Raw genomic sequence first — 18,413 nt, forward strand, 5'->3', positions numbered from 1 at the left:
ATGTGTACTTACATTTACTACTGCGGAAACAAAGACACCTACATCTTGGATAGGCCATCAATGTGTACTTACATTTACGAGTCATTAAATCATGTTTAATTTGGACTTCTCTGTGCATGCTCTTTGAGGTGGTGACCATAGGACTGCATTATATGACCGACAGACAAGAACGGTTTGACCTAAAAATATCAAAATTGAAACTACTGCGGAAACAAAGACACCTACATCTTGGATAGGCCATCAATGAGTACTTACATTTACGAGTCATTAAATCATGTTTAATTTGGACTTCTCTGTGCATGCTCTTTGAGGTGGTGACCATAGACCTGCATTATATGACCGACAGACAAGAACGGTTTGACCTAAAAATATCAAAATTGAAACTACTGCGGAAACAAAGACACCTACATCTTGGATGCCCTTGAGGTAAGCTAAAACATACCAAAAATTAATTTCAAAGTGAACTATCCCTTTAAGGAGGTGACCAAGAACCTGATGGTCACTCAGAGCTCCAGCGTTTCTTCAGAACTCCACCAATCAGGCCTGTGGCGGCAGCATCATGCTGTGGGGATGTTTTTCAGCGGCTGGAACTGGGAGACTAGTCAGTGCAGCAATGTACAGACATCCTTGATGAAAACCTGCTCTGGACCTCAGACTGGGGCGACAGTTCATCTTAAGCACACAGCCAAGATAACAAAGGAGTGGCTACGGGACAACTCTGCAAATGTCCTTGAGTTGGCCCAGACTTGAACCCGATTGAACATCTCTGCAGAGATCTGAAAATGGCTGTGCACCAACCTGATGGAGTTTGAGAGGTTCTGCAAAGAAGAATGGGAGAAACTGCCCAAAAATAGGTGTGCCAAGCTTGTAGCATCATGCTTAAAAAGACTTTCGGCTGTAATTGGGGCCAAAGGTGCTTCAACAAAGTGTTGAGCAAAGGCTGTGAATATTTATGTACATGTGATTCAAGATTTCAAACAAACTTCTTTCATGTTGTCATTATGGGGTATTGTTTGTAGAATTTTGAGGGAAATAATTTAATCCATTTTGGAATAAGGTTGTAACATAAAATGTGGAAAAAGTGAAACGCTGTGAATGCTTTCCAGATGCACTGTACGTAAAAAACAAAACAATATAATCTATGAAAATAACAAAATTCCAATAAACCTGTAATTTTTTTTAACTAATTTTATTGCAGTGCCATCTTTGTGACTACAATCCAAGCCAAAAACATATGCAAAAGTTCTCAGAAATGGTCTTTTTGTAGAGTGAAATTAAATGTTTTAAATAAGACACAGAATACCAGTGCATAAGAATCCTTTATTCATTCAACTTAATCAGTATGCATATGGTTCTTTACCACAGGTTTCATCAGAAAAAAAAAAGAAAAGAAAATAGAGGAAAAATGTAACCCTCTACAAAATTAGATATAGCCTCTCTTTGTCTTTACATATTCTGTTCACTCAACACACAGCAAGCAGTGACATCTAGAGAACATGAGCAGCTCTGAACCCCGTCTAATAGTTGGACGTTCTAATAGTCAAGTGCTTAAAAAGACCCACTAAATTCTCAGCAATTCCAGCAGAAAAAAGAGATGATTTCTCATTTGCATGTTCATGTACTAATGTGTCTGATTTTGAAAGGCAGTTCTCAGGATAGACAAATAACAGCTGGTAAGTTAAATACAAACTGAAGTTCACAATAATAGCAGGGACAAAAATGTGTGATGTTGTGTAAACAACCAAGCATGAACGTGTTCCAATCAGCATATTTTGAGGAATAACTCAAATGCATATAATCCTCACTTCAGGTTCCTCTTTTTTTCTGCTGTTAGCATTGCTAGGGTTTATTCCCAGATTTAAATCATGAAGGTTGAAGTGTAAGGGTGTCACAGATATGATGAAGGGGGGGCAGGACGTCTCTACAGCTGGCTGACTGCTACCTCAGGACCCCCCGAAATACATCACTGCAACCCATAACCAACAACCAGATCCACTTTCTGGACAATAATGGAGAATCGGCACTGAACTACAGCGCCATGTCAAATAGAACTGATCTAAAGCTCTTTAAATGCTGATAGGAGACACATATGCTGAAGTTACAGGAGTCTGTTGTTCCAGTAAGTCTCTTCTGTGAGACTGATCTATAATACTGAGTCAATGGCGAGTACAATCACTGCTGCTATTGAACTTCCTGCTGGTCACTGAACGTCTGGAGAGGGTCTCGTTCAACTGGGGCATGAAAGGAGGGAAGCTGCTATTGCGGGATATAATGAAACCGAAGCAAATGGGAGGAATAAGGCAGGAAAGTGACAGGAGTGAAGGGTGAACCTCAGTGTTTACTTGGTGTGAACCATAGAGGTGCTGAACAGAAGCTTCTGCTTTTTCTTTTTCTTCTTCCCCCCTTTCTCATCTAAAAAGAAAAGAAAGGGAATGTAATGAACGTTCTGGAAATCACTTTCAATCTGCTTTCATTTTTCCTTCGTTTCAGAGCAAGCTAGTTAAGGGGAGTTTCGTTTGAATGAATCCACTGGTTCAAAGAAAAGATTTAATGATTCATTTGAAAGGTCTCCGTCCAGAAGTCCCTGTGAGGTATTTTATGGACTTTTGTGGTTTAACAAGTTCTTTATTAGTAGTATTTTTAAGTAAACTTGTGTTTGAGTTTAATGCAGTCACTCCCATTATTTTTGTGCCAAACAAACACCACTTTTATTATTTCAACAAAAAACTATATAACTGACATGACACTATTTTTAAGAAACAAATATATTTTTAATGAGAAAGGATTAAATAAATTGAGCAAAAGTGAGTGTAAAGACATTTATAATGCTACTAAAGAATGATTATTGAAGGATCATGTGACACTGAAGTAATGGCTGCTAGAAATTCAGCTTTACCGTCACAGGAATAAATTACATTTTAAAACATTCAAATTGTAAATTGTAAACAGTTACTTTAAATAATATTACACAATATTACTGGTTTGACTTTATCAAATAAAAGCAGCCTTGGTGAGCAGAAGATACTTCTTTCAATAACAGAAATCAGTGATACCATTATACAGTGTCCATTACACATGTTACATGTAGTTACTGTAGTAATAACTATTATGCATAATTACATGCTAACCCTAAGCCAACCCCTATTCCTAACCCTATAGTAAGTACATGTAGTTCATTATTATTACTCCGTATTCCACTGTAACACGGACACCTTAAAATAAACTGTAACCTAACCTCTTTTTGAACAGTAGTGTGTATAAATGTTTTTCCTCACCAGGGATGGGTAAAGCCTGTGCTGGGCCTTGATTTCCATTGTCCAGCTGAGACAAAGCCTGCTCGAAGGCCTGACTGAAGGAGTTTTGGAAACTGGGTACTGGAACCCGATCCGAGCCGTCACTCTCTCCATCACTGTCTGCCATAGGAGGGGCCAGGAACATGTCTGCTATGGAGGAAAACACACACGTCACTACAAAACTACGCTAATAAGAGTTAGTTAACAGTGAGCCAACAAGAAACAAGCGTATCGGTCAGGTCAAGTGTTGACAGGAGGCTCACCTTTCTTTGGGATGCTTTTTGGCCCGGCATCCACACGAGCTTTCCCATCTTTCAGCATCTACACCAGAGAGGATCATCAGTATGGGACAATTTGACACTCACAATGGCATTATTTTTTTACTATATTCAAATTTAGTTTTAATTTCATTTTAGTGCAGATTTTCCCACTAAATGAAGACAATGTGATGGCTACAAAATTGACTATTTTGTTGTTATAAAAGTGAAAGAAAGTGCTTTAGGCAAACCTGAGCGAAGGACATGCAGTGAGAGTCCTCTTCCACACTGGCGACACTCAAAGATGGACTGTGCTCACTCAGATTAGGGAACATCACTCCATCTGAAATAAATATGGGAAATGAGCACAAAAGCAAGCACTGAAGGCCAGGGCAAGAGAGAGAGTGAGTGAGTGTTACCTGATAAAGGGCTGGTGCTCAGAGGGGACGGGGGTCCCAGCAGGAACTCTGGGATGTGCATCCCTGAGCCGCTCTGAGGAGGAGATCCAAACGCAGGAAAATGCTGGAGGTTCTCCAGCCCAATGTGCACCTCTGGATCTGAACAACACACCAAGACATTCAATAATCACACCCTGACAAACCAACTGCAACATCTGAATTGAGTTCAAAAATCTGACATTTTGTCTATTTAAAAAAAAAAAAAAAAAAAAAAAAAAAAAAAAAAAAATTTTAATCAAAATTAAATCCTCACATTTCCCCTGTTTCCTGTTTTCCTCCATCTCAATCCTCTTCTCCCTTCTCTTTTCATCCCTTGCTTTCTTCTGTCTCAGGCGCTTCCGTTTCTCCAAGTCATCTGCAAGACACACAAATATAAAAAAAATGTCAATACTCTTTGTAAAACTCGCAAAAATGATTACATGATATATCACTATTTATTTTCCCCCAAACTTGAATAGCAAAACATATAATCATGAGATTTGTAGTATAATAGTTTCCCATTTCCACTTTCTGTGAAAACCATGTTGACGGTTTTCCTCCAAAATAAAAGCTAGATGGTTTAACTCTTGCAAGTTCAAAAATTAAGACAAGAGTATTGTAATTTTACTAGACTTATTTAATATTTCTTTTATCACTTACATTTATTTTATAGTGGAGTTGCATTACTGGTTTGTATTATTTAGCATGCATGTACCTGCGAAGCTGTCCAGGGTCTCTTTAGAGAGAACGGGTGGCTGAAGATTAAGCTCACACAGGCTGAACTCGCACGTGAGGGGCAGGTGAGAGAGGTACCGATGCCGACGGCGAATATCCTACGAATGAGCTCTGTGTTAATTACTTCATCATAGTAGGCGGCATTACTTAAATCCTGATCCTTTGAGAGGAACATTAATTCACTCTAGTCAAAGATTATTTTTGCACACAAAAATAACAATTTTTAATGCCAGGATGTTAACTGGGCACTGAGGTCATCTGAAAATGTGTGACAGTACTGTCGTAAATGTGAGAGACTGTGTGTACCTCAGAGACCGTTTGTCCATCAATCTCCACTACGGTAGCGGTGATAGACTGAGGGCTTTTCTCCAGGCTCCCGTACTCTCTCAGCAGACAGCGCACGTTCACCGGGTGCAGAAACATCTGCTGACCATCCTCAGCTACAGAGAGAAATAAGTGTCATATTTACTCTCCATCTCCATTGCTTACACAGAGTTACGGTTGTATAACATAACTGGAAAAGAGGTTTAAAGCCTCATTACAAATAGACTAACACACACCTTGATAGAAGTAGTAATATGGGCCATGATGAGCAGTCTGACTGGTCTGAGGGGTCTCTTCTACAGGTTTGTCTTCCAGAGCCCCTTCAGGCATCCTTTCAGCCCCCTCGGGAACACTCGGAGCGGTCATCTCTTCCACTGGCTCCTCATGAGCCTCCTGAAGCTCATCATCAAAAGCTGAGGCATACTGAACGATGGGCTGTGGAGGGACACACTACATTAAAGTCCAAAAACATGCACTGATATTCGGTCAATATTCAGGTTCCAATTTAAGTGTCTTTAACTACTATATACTAACATAGTAGTTATATGTTGTAACAGCTGTAATTCTGCTGCAAGTTCTGTAATTACATCTATAATTACACTGTTGACCCTTCCTCTCCACTTTAAACCTACCCAAACCACTAAACCAGTCTCTAACCATATCCGTATCCCACCTCAATAGCAGCAAAAGTGTTTTGGGTTGCACTTTATTTTACAGTACGTGCACTTACCTAAGAAAGTACTGGGTAATATAAGGTAACTATAGGGGTTAAGGTTAGGTTAAGGGGCAGGTTCAAGTTTAGTACCTAGTTATTATCCAGTTAGCGCAATTACTAAGTGCATAGTATGTGCATGGGGAACAGGACTGTAAAATAAAGTTTGCAGTACAACATGAACACAATAAGCACATTGTACCTAACATTCTTTTTAGCAGTTTAACACAGTCTACACCGGACACACGCGGCGCGACAAAAGCAAATGAGTAATTCCGTGTCAACTTAACCAGAGATCCCCAGCTAATATTTTTTCATTTTTATCTTTTTTTCCTGGTGAAAGAAATACATAAACGAAGAAGAAAGGCAAAATAATAAATGTTATGAATATATATTTCCTGAGTAATCCACCATTTTGTAGAGGGGGGCCAAAATAACAATTTTCACCTGAGATTTGGAGCCAAATTACAGGGGGGTAGAAAGATAGAAGCATCATTATTAGTTAAATCTGTTTACGTTTGCAATCTGTGTTGCATTTTATGCATTTCTTATGCTTTTTTTTTTTTTTACATCCATGATCCATTTTTTTTTTTACATCCATGATCCATTTTTTTTTTACATCCATGATCCATTTTTATTTCATCATCATTGATGTTTGTCTTTCTTCAGAAAAAATATTAACAAAATAAAAAATTTGAGAAGTTTCTGAAAATTGTTTGATTTGACATGGAATGACCCAAATAGAACCCATTATAATCAGTAATGCTGTCTACGCTTTGTCTCGTCCAGTGTAGACAGCCTTAAGCTGTTGCGGCACCGGTTTAGGAAGAAAAATGAAAGATTCCAAAAGGAGTTCAGTGGAATAATTATTGAACAGATCACACTGTTTACTGTCTATCATTATTGCTAGAGCTGAATTAAAGCTGCAGTCCGGCGTTTTTCCTCTGTCGCCATTTCTGTTTGAAATCTGCAATTGCAGTCATTCGCGGAATTATCAATTTTACGTGAGTTGTACTTCAACACGGCACAGTGCGGAGGAACACAGTGTCTGAGGAGACTGAGGCTGTCAGTCACCGCGCCGGTGTGGATACTGGCATTCAGAATCACAGATTATTATTTTTGGAAGTGTGACCAACATAAGAATTTTCACCGGAAAATGTCATCTAACCAAGTAAGAAACATCCACTTTTGTTCTGGTTCTGACATTGCAGTAAATCGCGCTGATTAAATCTAACAATCGCTTATAAGTTATCAAATCACGCAAAACCGTGCAAATTATACTTTGTTCTCAAATTGTTAAAGGGGTCATATAATGGTGCATGCACTTTTACAAGTTGATTGTACTGAAATGTGTGTTGGCAGTGCCTGTACACAACCATCATATAATGATAAAAATCCATCCAGTGGTTTTGTTTTAATCTCCTTATATGTTTTCCCCTGCCTCAAATCGAGCCGTTCGACCGTGTGACGTCACACGCTCGGAAGCCCCTCCCACGATTGTTGATTGACAGGACCGTCTCAACACAGACCCGCCCTCGCGGGTGAGATCAGCTCCATGAGAGAGCTGTCAATCATAGTCTGCGCGGTCATTGTTGACATGCTGGAGCACTGTCTATGAGCAGAATGGCGTCGAAGCGATTGTGGTGTTCTGTTCTTGGGTGTAATAACGAACACAGCAGTCATTTTAATGTTCCTAAATCCTAACCGCTGAAGACGCAGTGGCTGAGTTTGTTTTCGAAGGGAATATTCCCCACGAGCAACGTCAATGCTTTCATATTTGCGCGAATCACTTCTCACCAGACTGCTTTATAGACGAGGATCAGTATAAAGCTGGATTTGCTAAGCTGCTGCTCATGAAAAATGGATCGGTAGCTGCTACCAGATATTCGTGTTCCTGCTGAATCTCCAGAAGAACGGAAGTGAGTGTAACGTTTTATTAAACTTTATATTAATATATTAATCTTTGCAAATCGCTAGCTGCACGCTTCACAATGAATGCGTCTAAGGTTTACACTCAGGGTACATTACGGCATGTTTTCTATGTATGACGTTCTCAATTTAATTCATAATCCCACGTTTATACTGAACAACGCGTTATGGTTATTGAGTTACAAATGCGCCAGAGCTCTGGTGTACGCACAGAACAGAGAGGCGGAGTCAGCAAAGCTCATGATCATTTAAAGTCATATGCACTGAAACGGCGTGCTGAAAACAGAGCTGTTTTTGACCAGGTAAAATAAGTGTTTTCTTACAATACTAATGAGAATTTTTAATTAAAGTATATTACAAACTTTTAATTTAGACCCTAAAGAATCATATTAGCTTGTACAAAAATGGCATTATATGACCCCTTTAATGTTTGTTAACAACGTCAGCATTGCGTGACTACATGTAATGTCCTTCCGATATGTATCCTTGTTTTCGCATGGGTCCGGTTGCAGTCTCTTGTTTTCTGTAGCCACTCCGAAGTCCGAACGAAGTCTTTTGCATTTTACAGCGGGTGAATCTGTTGTCTCTGGCGATCGTCGTTTGAACCTTTCTGGATCCGCCATCAAATTGATAAGTTAAATTATATCAAGTGCTGTGAGAAAAGGCTATACATCTCCACCTCCAGCATCCTCACACGCAATATAGCCTACTAGCCGAGACTCTTCTTTATGTGGACAGATGTGACGTAATGACTCAATATAGCCTACTAGCCGAGACTCCTTTATGTGTACAGATGTGACGTAATGACTCAATATAGCCTACTAGCCGAGACTCCTCCTTTATGTGGACAGATGTGACGTAATGACTCAATATAGCCTACTAGCCGAGACTCCTCCTTTATGTGGACAGATGTGACGTAATGACTCAATATAGCCTACTAGCCGAGACTCCTTTATGTGTACAGATGTGACGTAATGACTCAATATAGCCTACTAGCCGAGACTCTTCTTTATGTGTACAGATGTGACGTAATGACTCAATATAGCCTACTAGCCGAGACCCTTCTTTATGTGGACAGATGTGACGTAATGACTCAATATAGCCTACTAGCCGAGACTCCTTTATGTGTACAGATGTGACGTAATGACTCAATATAGCCTACTAGCCGAGACTCTTCTTTATGTGGACAGATGTGACGTAATGACTCAATATAGCCTACTAGCCGAGACTCTTCTTTATGTGGACAGATGTGACGTAATGACTCAATATAGCCTACTAGCCGAGACTCTTCTTTATGTGGACAGATGTGACGTAATGACTCAATATAGCCTACTAGCCGAGACTCCTTTATGTGTACAGATGTGACGTAATGACTCAATATAGCCTACTAGCCGAGACTCTTCTTTATGTGGACAGATGTGACGTAATGACTCAATATAGCCTACTAGCCGAGACTCTTCTTTATGTGGACAGATGTGACGTAATGACTCAATATAGCCTACTAGCCGAGACTCTTCTTTATGTGGACAGATGTGACGTAATGACTCAATATAGCCTACTAGCCGAGACTCTTCTTTATGTGGACAGATGTGACGTAATGACTCAATATAGCCTACTAGCCGAGACTCCTTTATGTGTACAGATGTGACGTAATGACGCAAAGACATGCTCGAATCTCCCGCGGAAATCCACCAGTTCCACTGGAATTAAAAACATTATTACAAGCTTACCGCTTTGAATCGAGCTAAGGCAAGCAGATAGTTTTGAACACTGGCTGGTTATGTATTTTCTCAAATATGCATTTTGGATCATTTTTAACCCCAAAAAAAGCTACGGACTGCAGCTTTAAAAGCCATAAACTTGCAACACAGCACTTGACTAGAACTTTTTATTTTCCTATGCTGCGTAAAAACAATAGCTACGTTTACATGGACACCTTTTGGTTCAATCGGAATGAAATCAATCCGATTGATGAATCTGAACACCGTGTTTACATGAACGATAAATAAAGTAATCGGGTTGATGTGTGCGTTTATATGTCACAAGCTTCAAATCAGAATTGATTTTCACATGTGCACACTGCACAGCTACTGCCACTATTCGCACATAACTATTCTCCTATATTGGTTCTTTATTTGTTTTAAACAGCAGACTTAATATTTATCCATCTCTGGTCATGATTTGGAGACGATGAGCATGAACCATTTTGCCGTGCTGCTTATATTTATCATGCAGTAAATCCCGTGCCCTAAACCAGTCGTCTGTGGATGAGAGTCTGAAACAAGGACTGGTGGGACGTTGTCCTGCTCCACTTCACAGAAGCGGAGTGAAATGAGAATTTTAGAATAACCAGAAACTCATTTAGATGACACTTTATTCAACAGGAAGAACAGCTCGTTCCGTGCGTCATACGTCATAACGCTATTTTAACGTCATTGCACGTGCAATCCTTTCAGTTCCGGTTTTCAATCCGATCAAGTGTTTACATGTCCTCTCAATCGGATTAGAAACCACCCCTTTCAATCCGATCGAAATTCCAATCGGATCGAGCTCAGTCAGATCGATTAAGGTGTTTACATGAAGTTTTTTATAGTCCGATTGAGCCGTCAATCCAATTATAAGGGTCCATGTAAACGCAGCTATTGAATGACAAAATTCCCAAAACACAGTGGATGATGACTGTCAAACAGCCTTTGATTGAGACCATCATGATCATTATTTTATTTTTTTACATTTTTTTATGCATTTGGCAGACGCTTTTATCCAAAGCGACTTACAATTGCATTTCAAGGTACACATTTACATTCTTATGAGTTCTTGCTTTCCCTGGGAATCGAACCCGTGACCTTGGCGTTGCAAGTGCACACGCTCTACTGTTTGAGACACAGGAAAGCTGTAGCTATAAGCTACGGGAAAGCTTATAATCTGAAGCCCAGATCCTGTGGGGCAGCAGAGCAGAGTCCTAAAAGAAAGGAGCACAGTTTCAACTGACCTTGGAGTTAGTGAGGTTCTTGACCACAGTCACCTCTGGAGAGAAGTGCTCTGATAGAGACAGTTTCCTCATGTCCGCCATATCAACAGAACCGCCATACTTACGGCGACACTTCAAAAGACCCTCTTCCCGCTCCTGTTCATTCAGAGATAAAATGTGAGGGTTACATGTTAGTGTGCAGTGTTTGGAGAGTAACAAAATCTAACAATTTTCAATAATGTAAAATAGCTCAGTCGTGTAGCTGTTTAGCCTTTTTAAATGTCACAATGTATATATTCAGTTTCATAAAAGCATAAATGGTTTATAATAATAAATTACATATTACAAGTTATTGTCCCCTTAAACGGCTTTAATGTAGTTTAAGATATTTTTGAGTAACTTATAGCAATTTTATTTTCATTTATGCATTTGGCAGATGCTTTTATCCACAGGGACTTTTCAAAGTGTATTTAACAATGTCAAATTGTATGTTTTCAGTTTTATAAAACAGTTTATTAAACATTATATAGTTGGTTGCATGTAAACGTTCAAGTTTGCTGCCATCAACCTAAATTCTCATCGATTTTCTGAAATAAAGTATACCATAAATTGCAGATCCTGAGTTATACAACTTATGTTTTTGTCCCCTTAAATAGCTTCAACGTCAACATCTAAACTAGTTGAGTAACTTATACCAACTACTTTTGAAAACAGCAGTGTGACTTGTTTAACTAGTTTTGAGTCCAACCCAACATTCATATGCCGGTGTAAATGCATGTGTACCTGCAGCTGCAGTAAGGCGCTCTGTATGAAACAGGATTGTGGGTCGTCTTTCTCTTGGCTGAGCTGGGATTGGAGAGCCATCCTCTCTTCAGCCAGCAAACCCAAAACCTGCTGCTGAGACGCCAGCAGCAGCTTAGAGTATGCACGCAAATGCACATCTGCAGAAAATGGGGGTTGGGCAGAAAAAGTGTCAAATAAGATCAACTCAAGTGATCACCACAAAAATCTCATGCAAACAGTAGAATGCCTCACCTTCAAAATGAATGGGCTCCTCCACCTTAACCCACTGAGAGCTGGGAAGAGCCACCAGCGATCCCTTCTCTCTCCGCATCAGACGCATAGTGATGACGTTACCAGACACGTACTGACGGGTCTCCATTGCAACCACACTGAAAGTTGACAACATAAATGAGACATTACAATTTGTTCACTTTGAGTAAATCTGTACACTACTGGTCAAAACTTTGGCATGATTCATTTGTTATCTTAAATTAATATCTTATGCGCACCAAGGCTGCATTTATTTGATCAAAAATACAATAAAATCTAATATTGTGCAAATTAGAATGTTTTTTTTTTTCAAGGATTATGTGCCACTGAAGACTGGAGCAATGGGTGCTGACAATTCAACTTTACAGTTACAGGAATAAATTACAATTTACAATACATTAGAATAGAAAGGAGTCATTTTAAATTGTAATATTTCGTAATATTACTTCAAATAATTGTAGCCTTGTTGAGCATTAGAGACTTCTTTCAAAAGCAATTTCAATTGCCACCACCACCACCTTTTGTTTCATGAAGTTAACAACATGATGTTCACATTAAAGGTGTAGTAATCGATTTCCAATAAGCACTGGTAAAAATTTAGGGAATATTTGCTAGATGTAAAAATATTGTGTTTGTACCTAGTCCTAGCTGTGTGAATAGGAGAAAAACAAAAAGTGGATCAGACCTATTAGACCAAAACTCTTGTATCTACTCATGATGAGGGAGGAGAGAGTGTGAGCGAAGGGGGCATTTGTAGAAAGAGAGATGGCTGAGATATAACCAAAGAGGAAATGGTCAGAGGAATATAATTGGAAAAAGAAGGGTTACAATTAGGCAAGAGCTAGGACCCACTTTAATATTGTAAAAGCTTTCCAGCGCTAGAGAGACATTAGAGAGCGGGAAGGCCCGAAAACGGATGCAGAGTTTGCTTTTGTTTCCGCTTGATGCATAGGTAACACTGATTTTTGCTTTGTTTCACTGAACCAAGATAAGCTGTTGTTAAATTGCAGCGATTCATCTATACTTGCGTGAGCTTTTTTAATGTGGTTTGTGGTTGCCTGTGGTGCATAGCATGTTTGTTATATTTGGGGCGAGCAATGAAGTGGGTGTGTTTTCAAATATCAACAGTGTTTCTCAGAAATTGCTTACTGCACCTTCAACCAAAACAAAACAAGCATTATAAACTGGGAATTTCAGTATGAACCTCTTGAGATCAGCGCTGTGCACGGCCTCATAGCAAATGGGGCACTTGGACCAACTCTTCTCACTCAGAGAGAGGTAGTGCAACATGCATGGCCAACAGTAGATGTGGCCGCAGCGCGTGATGTGGGCCGCCACAGGGGGATACAGGCAGATCGGACAAGACGGCACCTCGTGACTGTAGATGCGCTGTGTGGAAAGAGAACAAATCATGAGCAACATTTGAAGAAAATGCACTGACAGCACATACAAGGAAGAGTAAAGTCTGAACTGACCACTTGCTGCACGCAGTCCCAGTCCACCAGAGTGTCCGGATCAGTGAAGTGTGCTTGATAGTCCTGATCGTCAATCACCACAAACTGGCAACTTGTCGACAAAAGGAAGATGTGCTTATCAGCTAATCATTTTTCTCTTTTGACAACATGAACTGACACAAAAGTCCCCCCCAACAAATTAAGCAATCACATTGACTGCAGGCTGTTAATCCAGTTTGGCCAAATGGAGAAAGGTAGAGCAGACCTAAACTGTTTAATTTAACCTTTAAAGAGTACACAAGTGTTATTACGGTTAACTAAAACTATTAAGGTACATTTATGTTCACTGAAATAAAATGTAAAGCAATTTAGATGATACTTAAATATTTCAGTTGGTTGCCAATTTTCATAATCAAAACTAAAAATTGAAAATAACCAAACTAAACCTGTATATAAATAAAATATAAATAAATAATATAATCCTACTACATTAAAGGGGTCATGACATGGATATTTAATTTGATTTTAATACGTTCCTTCAGGTTTAATGTTAATTAAGTTTTTTGCACAAAAAACAACTATATATGCAAAAAACGATTATTTTCAACCTTCATTCTGACCCTTTGTCAGTTTTTGATCAGTTTTTAAGGGGCGGCTCCTTTAAGGCTTGTCAGTAAACAGCCGCTGTTATGACTGACTAACGTAATTGCATAGAAAACAGTATCAACACCCACTCGCTATTACATGCAAGTTTGTGTTTTGAAAATATTATGCATATAAAACCTTCATTCACAGACAAAGCGTTATGAAATAATTTACTATGGTGAGATGATCTATAACTATTGTCGATGTCTTGCTTTGGAGGCAGTCATAAGCAAATGTTTTTGCACGCGTGACATCACAAATCCCGCAATATCAAAATGAGCAGTTTTTGGAGCTTAGTTTAAAAAAAAATTATGCTTTATATTGAAGAGGTGTTTTAAGCTCTAAAACTTGCAGGATGTTTTAATGGTATAATGATGTCTTATATGTCAAAAGCTCAATGCGATTTTGATTTCTCACGTCATGACCCCTTTAATAAATGATATAATACTACAATAATGATGCTAATATAACACTGCGACTGCGGTACACTAAATATTGTTGCGTGTGATTTAATACCAATTGATATAAAATATGCAACGTCCTGCTGTACTCACTTGGCCTGTAGGAAAAGCTCCTTGTTGAAGGGCTTGTGTTTGTGACCCCACTTGTTGCGGCGACCCCAGCAGGAATGGCCCTCTCCTCCGGAGCCAAAATGGCCTCCACGTGGCTCAAACGAAAAGTTGAGCAGGTGGTTCAGACTTATCTTTTTGGGTCCAGCAAACTGAGCCGGGCTAAACTCTGCCCGGCGGTTCTCTGCTACCTAATGAGAGAGAACCCAACAGTTTATCCTGGTTATTCCATATAACTACAGGTCTGTTTGTTTACTTTGTGTTATTTTCTAGTAGTTCATTAACCAGCATGATTATTGCAAACCAGCATGTAAACATGCAACAAGGAAACATAAAAACAGCCCTTAATGAAAGCACAAATGAATCACAATCCAAAGGCTTATTGTAACACACCTCTTCTCTTCTCCCACCACCAGCGAGGCCATACTGTCGCCCCCCTCCGCCACCTCTCTGAGGGGGTCTCTTGTCAAAATTCTTGCTTTTCTGTGGCTGGGAGCGACGTGGGCCTGGCAAGCTCTCGGCCTTGGCAAAAGTAGGCTCACGCTTGCGGCTATAGCGCTTTGAGCCCCCATTATTCTTACCATCTAAAAGAACAGGAAAAAAAGGATAAATGTCAAAATACATGAATATACGTATTACTCCAACCATAACATTTTACTTGACATGGGGGTGCCTCCTAGCCTGGTTCTACCAGACTCTCGTACATTTCATTTGTACAGAGAGTCTGGCCTCGCTCCATTGGGAAACGTTTACTTCCTTGTAGGCGGGTTCTCTGTTAAAGTTCAAAACTATTGGATCTGCCCAGAGTCACTCAGGATCTGCCATAGCCAATCGCTAACGTGTGGTCGTGACGTATGTCATGCGCCGAAACCGGCTGGAAAGAACAAGTCCGAATTCCATATTCATAAATCTAAATATCTAAATGCTAAACCTCTCTTTCTTATATTTGTGAAAGAATTTTAAAAATACCTCTTTTCAATTAAGTTGTCTGAGAACAAAAAAAGCCTTAAAAACATTATCTGTTTGTAATTATTTTCCTTTTTTCAGTGTCATGTAATTCTCTTAACTTGTTCATGTTTATTTTATATTATCCCCCTACTGTTTTATTTTTGTTTTGTTTTTATTATTATTTTTTGTTTGTTTTTGTATTATGTTTTCTGTTATTACTTGTGTATTGTTTTAAGCAATAAAAAAAAACAAGTCCGAATGATCAGAGGATTATGTTTAGAATAAGATGTCTGTCAACGAGAGCTGCATGTTTTGTTCATCGAATTTAAGAGTTCAAGGAACAATTCTAAATTCTAAATGTATATTTGACACTAATGACAGTGATGTATTCAGTCAACTGTCGAAGCTGGGTGTAATCATTAACAATACGCCGCTGCGGTCGTTTCGGATCTGCCGCAAATGCTGTACAGTGATCATCGTGCACGCCGAGCTGCCCAGCACCAACTCCTAACCTTTCTGCCTCCCTCACTTGGTCCTCCATTAGTGCAACAAGAGGAGACGACAACAACTATCGGCTTTGCATCCTATCGTTCGCCTTAGCTAACTCATTCACCACTAGCGGAGTGAGCTGGAAAATTAAACTTTTCCCGAATCATGGCCACCAACAACACTTAGCAAACATTGATCTTGTTCCGGCTTTAACTTCTGGATATTCGGCAGTTTTGCAACAACGGACCGAATAGATTTTCTCACGTCTTTCTCCGCTGCCATTACTGAACTCCAACTCAAACTGACGCGCTACATCAACGTCATCGTTCTCAGCCACTCCCTCTGTTCGCTGATTGGACCGGTAAAAAAATTATTTCTGGAAACCAAAGTCTACAGCACAATCCCAGACGTAGTACTGAAGGAAAATAAAATTGAGCGGAAGTGCGTAGGAGGGCGGAGCCAGGCTAGGTGCCTCCACCAACTTCAAGGAAAATATAACATTTTCTTGATTGCAATATTGACCACTTGATATGTGTCGTCCCTCTGCAAGCTGAAATTAGATATACGCCCCTTTTGTAAAATGAAAGAACGATGCACTTTTCAATATTTTTGACAACATTCACAGTTCACACAAGGCCTTAGCTAATCAATTCAGTCACACACTGCACTTTAAAGTGTTTCAGAGGACCACATGATAAGAGCAGGGGTGTAAACACACATAGCTTATCATCCGGCAGCAGAGATCGCTGCGCCATACGCCACAACAGAACATTGTCATACTCATAACTAAAACACAGACAACACGGTTTACGTTATCTACAGTGATTTGGTTCTGATATGCTGGAGGCTTTCTTGGGTCCATCCAAAAGCTAGAGGGCAATACAGCACTGAAGCTTTTCGTCTGGTCACATGGCAGACTGCTGACAAGAATAGATCCTTCCTGATCCTGACCATGATCCTCATGCATCTGATCTGCTACTAAGAGGAGCAGCATATACAATAAACCAAAATATGTTTCTCCTTGGGGGAATACAGTTGCAAATGTTGGGTTAGTTTAAGGGAATTCAGTTTTGATAATGGTTTATCTACATAAGAAAGTGACACACACCACCACGTTGTGTTATTAGAACAGTAGTTTATATTAGGTGGACTGTGAATATATATTTACTGATATAGATGGACACCAGTATAATTGGCAATCACAGGAAAAGCAGTCTGGTTAAGTTGGGAAAAGGTTGAACTAGTATGCCATAAAAGGTTCAGAGTTCCACATTTGTTCAAGAATTTACAGCTTTCAGTCCATGTGTTTATGTAATTTACTGTGGTGTCCAGTCCATTCCACCTCACATATAGGCCTACTCTGATAACACGGGTAACGTTAGTGGTTGTCACTCCTATATATAGAGAAATAAACAGATATCAATAGTTTTGAATCAAAATTTAAATCCAATTAACTTCTAACCTAGCATTTATCTAAAACAAACTGAATTCCCATAAATGTATATAACATTGTTCATTAAATATATTTATAATTGTAATATTTATATAAAATGTTTAATATATTCTATCATAGGACTAACGTTATCTAGTTTACTGTGGATTTATTTTATGTTGATTAAAATATTAATGTACACCAAAAAAGTAAAACATTGCTGAAAAACAATTCTAGAGGAACGAAGTTAACTTACTGCCTCATAATGAGTTAATTTCTCCACGTTAAATGCTAAGCTTTATTGATAATTTACGAGTTTCTCCATTGTTTATTCGAGAAACGGGCCAATCGCTAGCCGTGGCTAACTTATGTCATCTCGGCAGACACAAACAAAACCCAAGTCCCAAACATTTCAATACTTTCCCCTCAAAGCAGACCACGACAAGCGTGTGTTTGTGTGTATAAGACGCTGATTCTGTTACCTGTTTTGGCTTTAGAGTCAGTAGGAGTCGAGCCTGTAGAGCTAGAACGGGGCGGGATCTTCGTGTTGCTGCTGCTGTTGTTTGCGTTTGGGTTTTTCTCCATTTTGAGGCCGAACTCCGGGGAGAGAGCTTCGGAGCTCTTTAGCATTAAATGGGGAGAACAACGGGTTGTTGTGAACGCGGGTCAGGCGACGAAGGCCCTTATTCATTTCTGTCAAACGCGGAGACTCCATTACGGCGACATCTTGATCACAAACAAACCGAGAAAAACAGAGACACAATCCAAATGTCTCAGTAAAAAAAAGCTGTGCGCTAACACAAAAAAACAAGTGCCCAAAAAGCGGGGCCTCGCCCCTTGAAAAGCGCAGTTTTCCTTGGCGTGGGAATTGTTGCGCCCCACAAGGCGTTTGCCGCTCTCCGAAAGAGGAAAACGGATGGATAAATGGGTTTTAACCCAAATTTTACTTCAGCTAAACAAAGTCAGACATATGGCGACGAGTCGCCAAACGGGAACCGTAAACACCCGGATGAGGGTTATAAGCCTCACAGGGGTTACGAAGTGCGCATGCGTGGAGTCGCCGCTTCTCATTGGTGCATCCGACTGCAAAATGTGGTGTAATCTTACAGTCTATGGGTGTAATGCTTGTGCAATATCGCATACTTTTTATAGGCGAAGAGTTCTG

At 39.7% G+C, this 18,413-nt stretch overlaps 1 protein-coding gene across 3 annotated transcripts; it reads right to left on the minus strand.

The window, feature by feature from the left end:
• Positions 1 to 1,300: 1,300 nt before the first annotated feature.
• On the minus strand, positions 1,301 to 18,238 carry rnf10 (ring finger protein 10). Of its 3 annotated transcripts, none has more exons than XM_056246605.1 (17): positions 17,731 to 18,238; positions 14,773 to 14,963; positions 14,365 to 14,570; positions 13,187 to 13,277; positions 12,916 to 13,100; positions 11,694 to 11,830; positions 11,442 to 11,599; positions 10,680 to 10,814; positions 5,283 to 5,496; positions 5,029 to 5,162; positions 4,703 to 4,820; positions 4,262 to 4,363; positions 3,970 to 4,107; positions 3,802 to 3,893; positions 3,557 to 3,614; positions 3,276 to 3,440; positions 1,301 to 2,412 (listed from the first exon to the last, which is right to left on the minus strand). In XM_056246605.1, the coding sequence occupies exons 1-17, from the start codon at positions 17,876 to 17,878 to the stop codon at positions 2,339 to 2,341; spliced, it is 2,346 nt and encodes a 781-aa protein (XP_056102580.1). In that variant the 5' UTR covers positions 17,879 to 18,238; the 3' UTR covers positions 1,301 to 2,338. The 3 variants fall into 3 exon arrangements, with proteins under 3 accessions (XP_056102580.1, XP_056102581.1, XP_056102579.1); XM_056246606.1 differs by having other exon boundaries at positions 3,276 to 3,443; positions 5,283 to 5,481; positions 17,731 to 18,237; XM_056246604.1 differs by having other exon boundaries at positions 3,276 to 3,443; positions 17,731 to 18,237.
• Positions 18,239 to 18,413: the final 175 nt, after the last annotated feature.

This window comes from Rhinichthys klamathensis, unplaced genomic scaffold (genome assembly GCF_029890125.1).
Source record: "Rhinichthys klamathensis goyatoka isolate OS25496 unplaced genomic scaffold, OSU_Roscu_1.1 h1tg000040l_1, whole genome shotgun sequence".
Taxonomy (NCBI): Eukaryota; Metazoa; Chordata; class Actinopteri; order Cypriniformes; family Leuciscidae; genus Rhinichthys; species Rhinichthys klamathensis.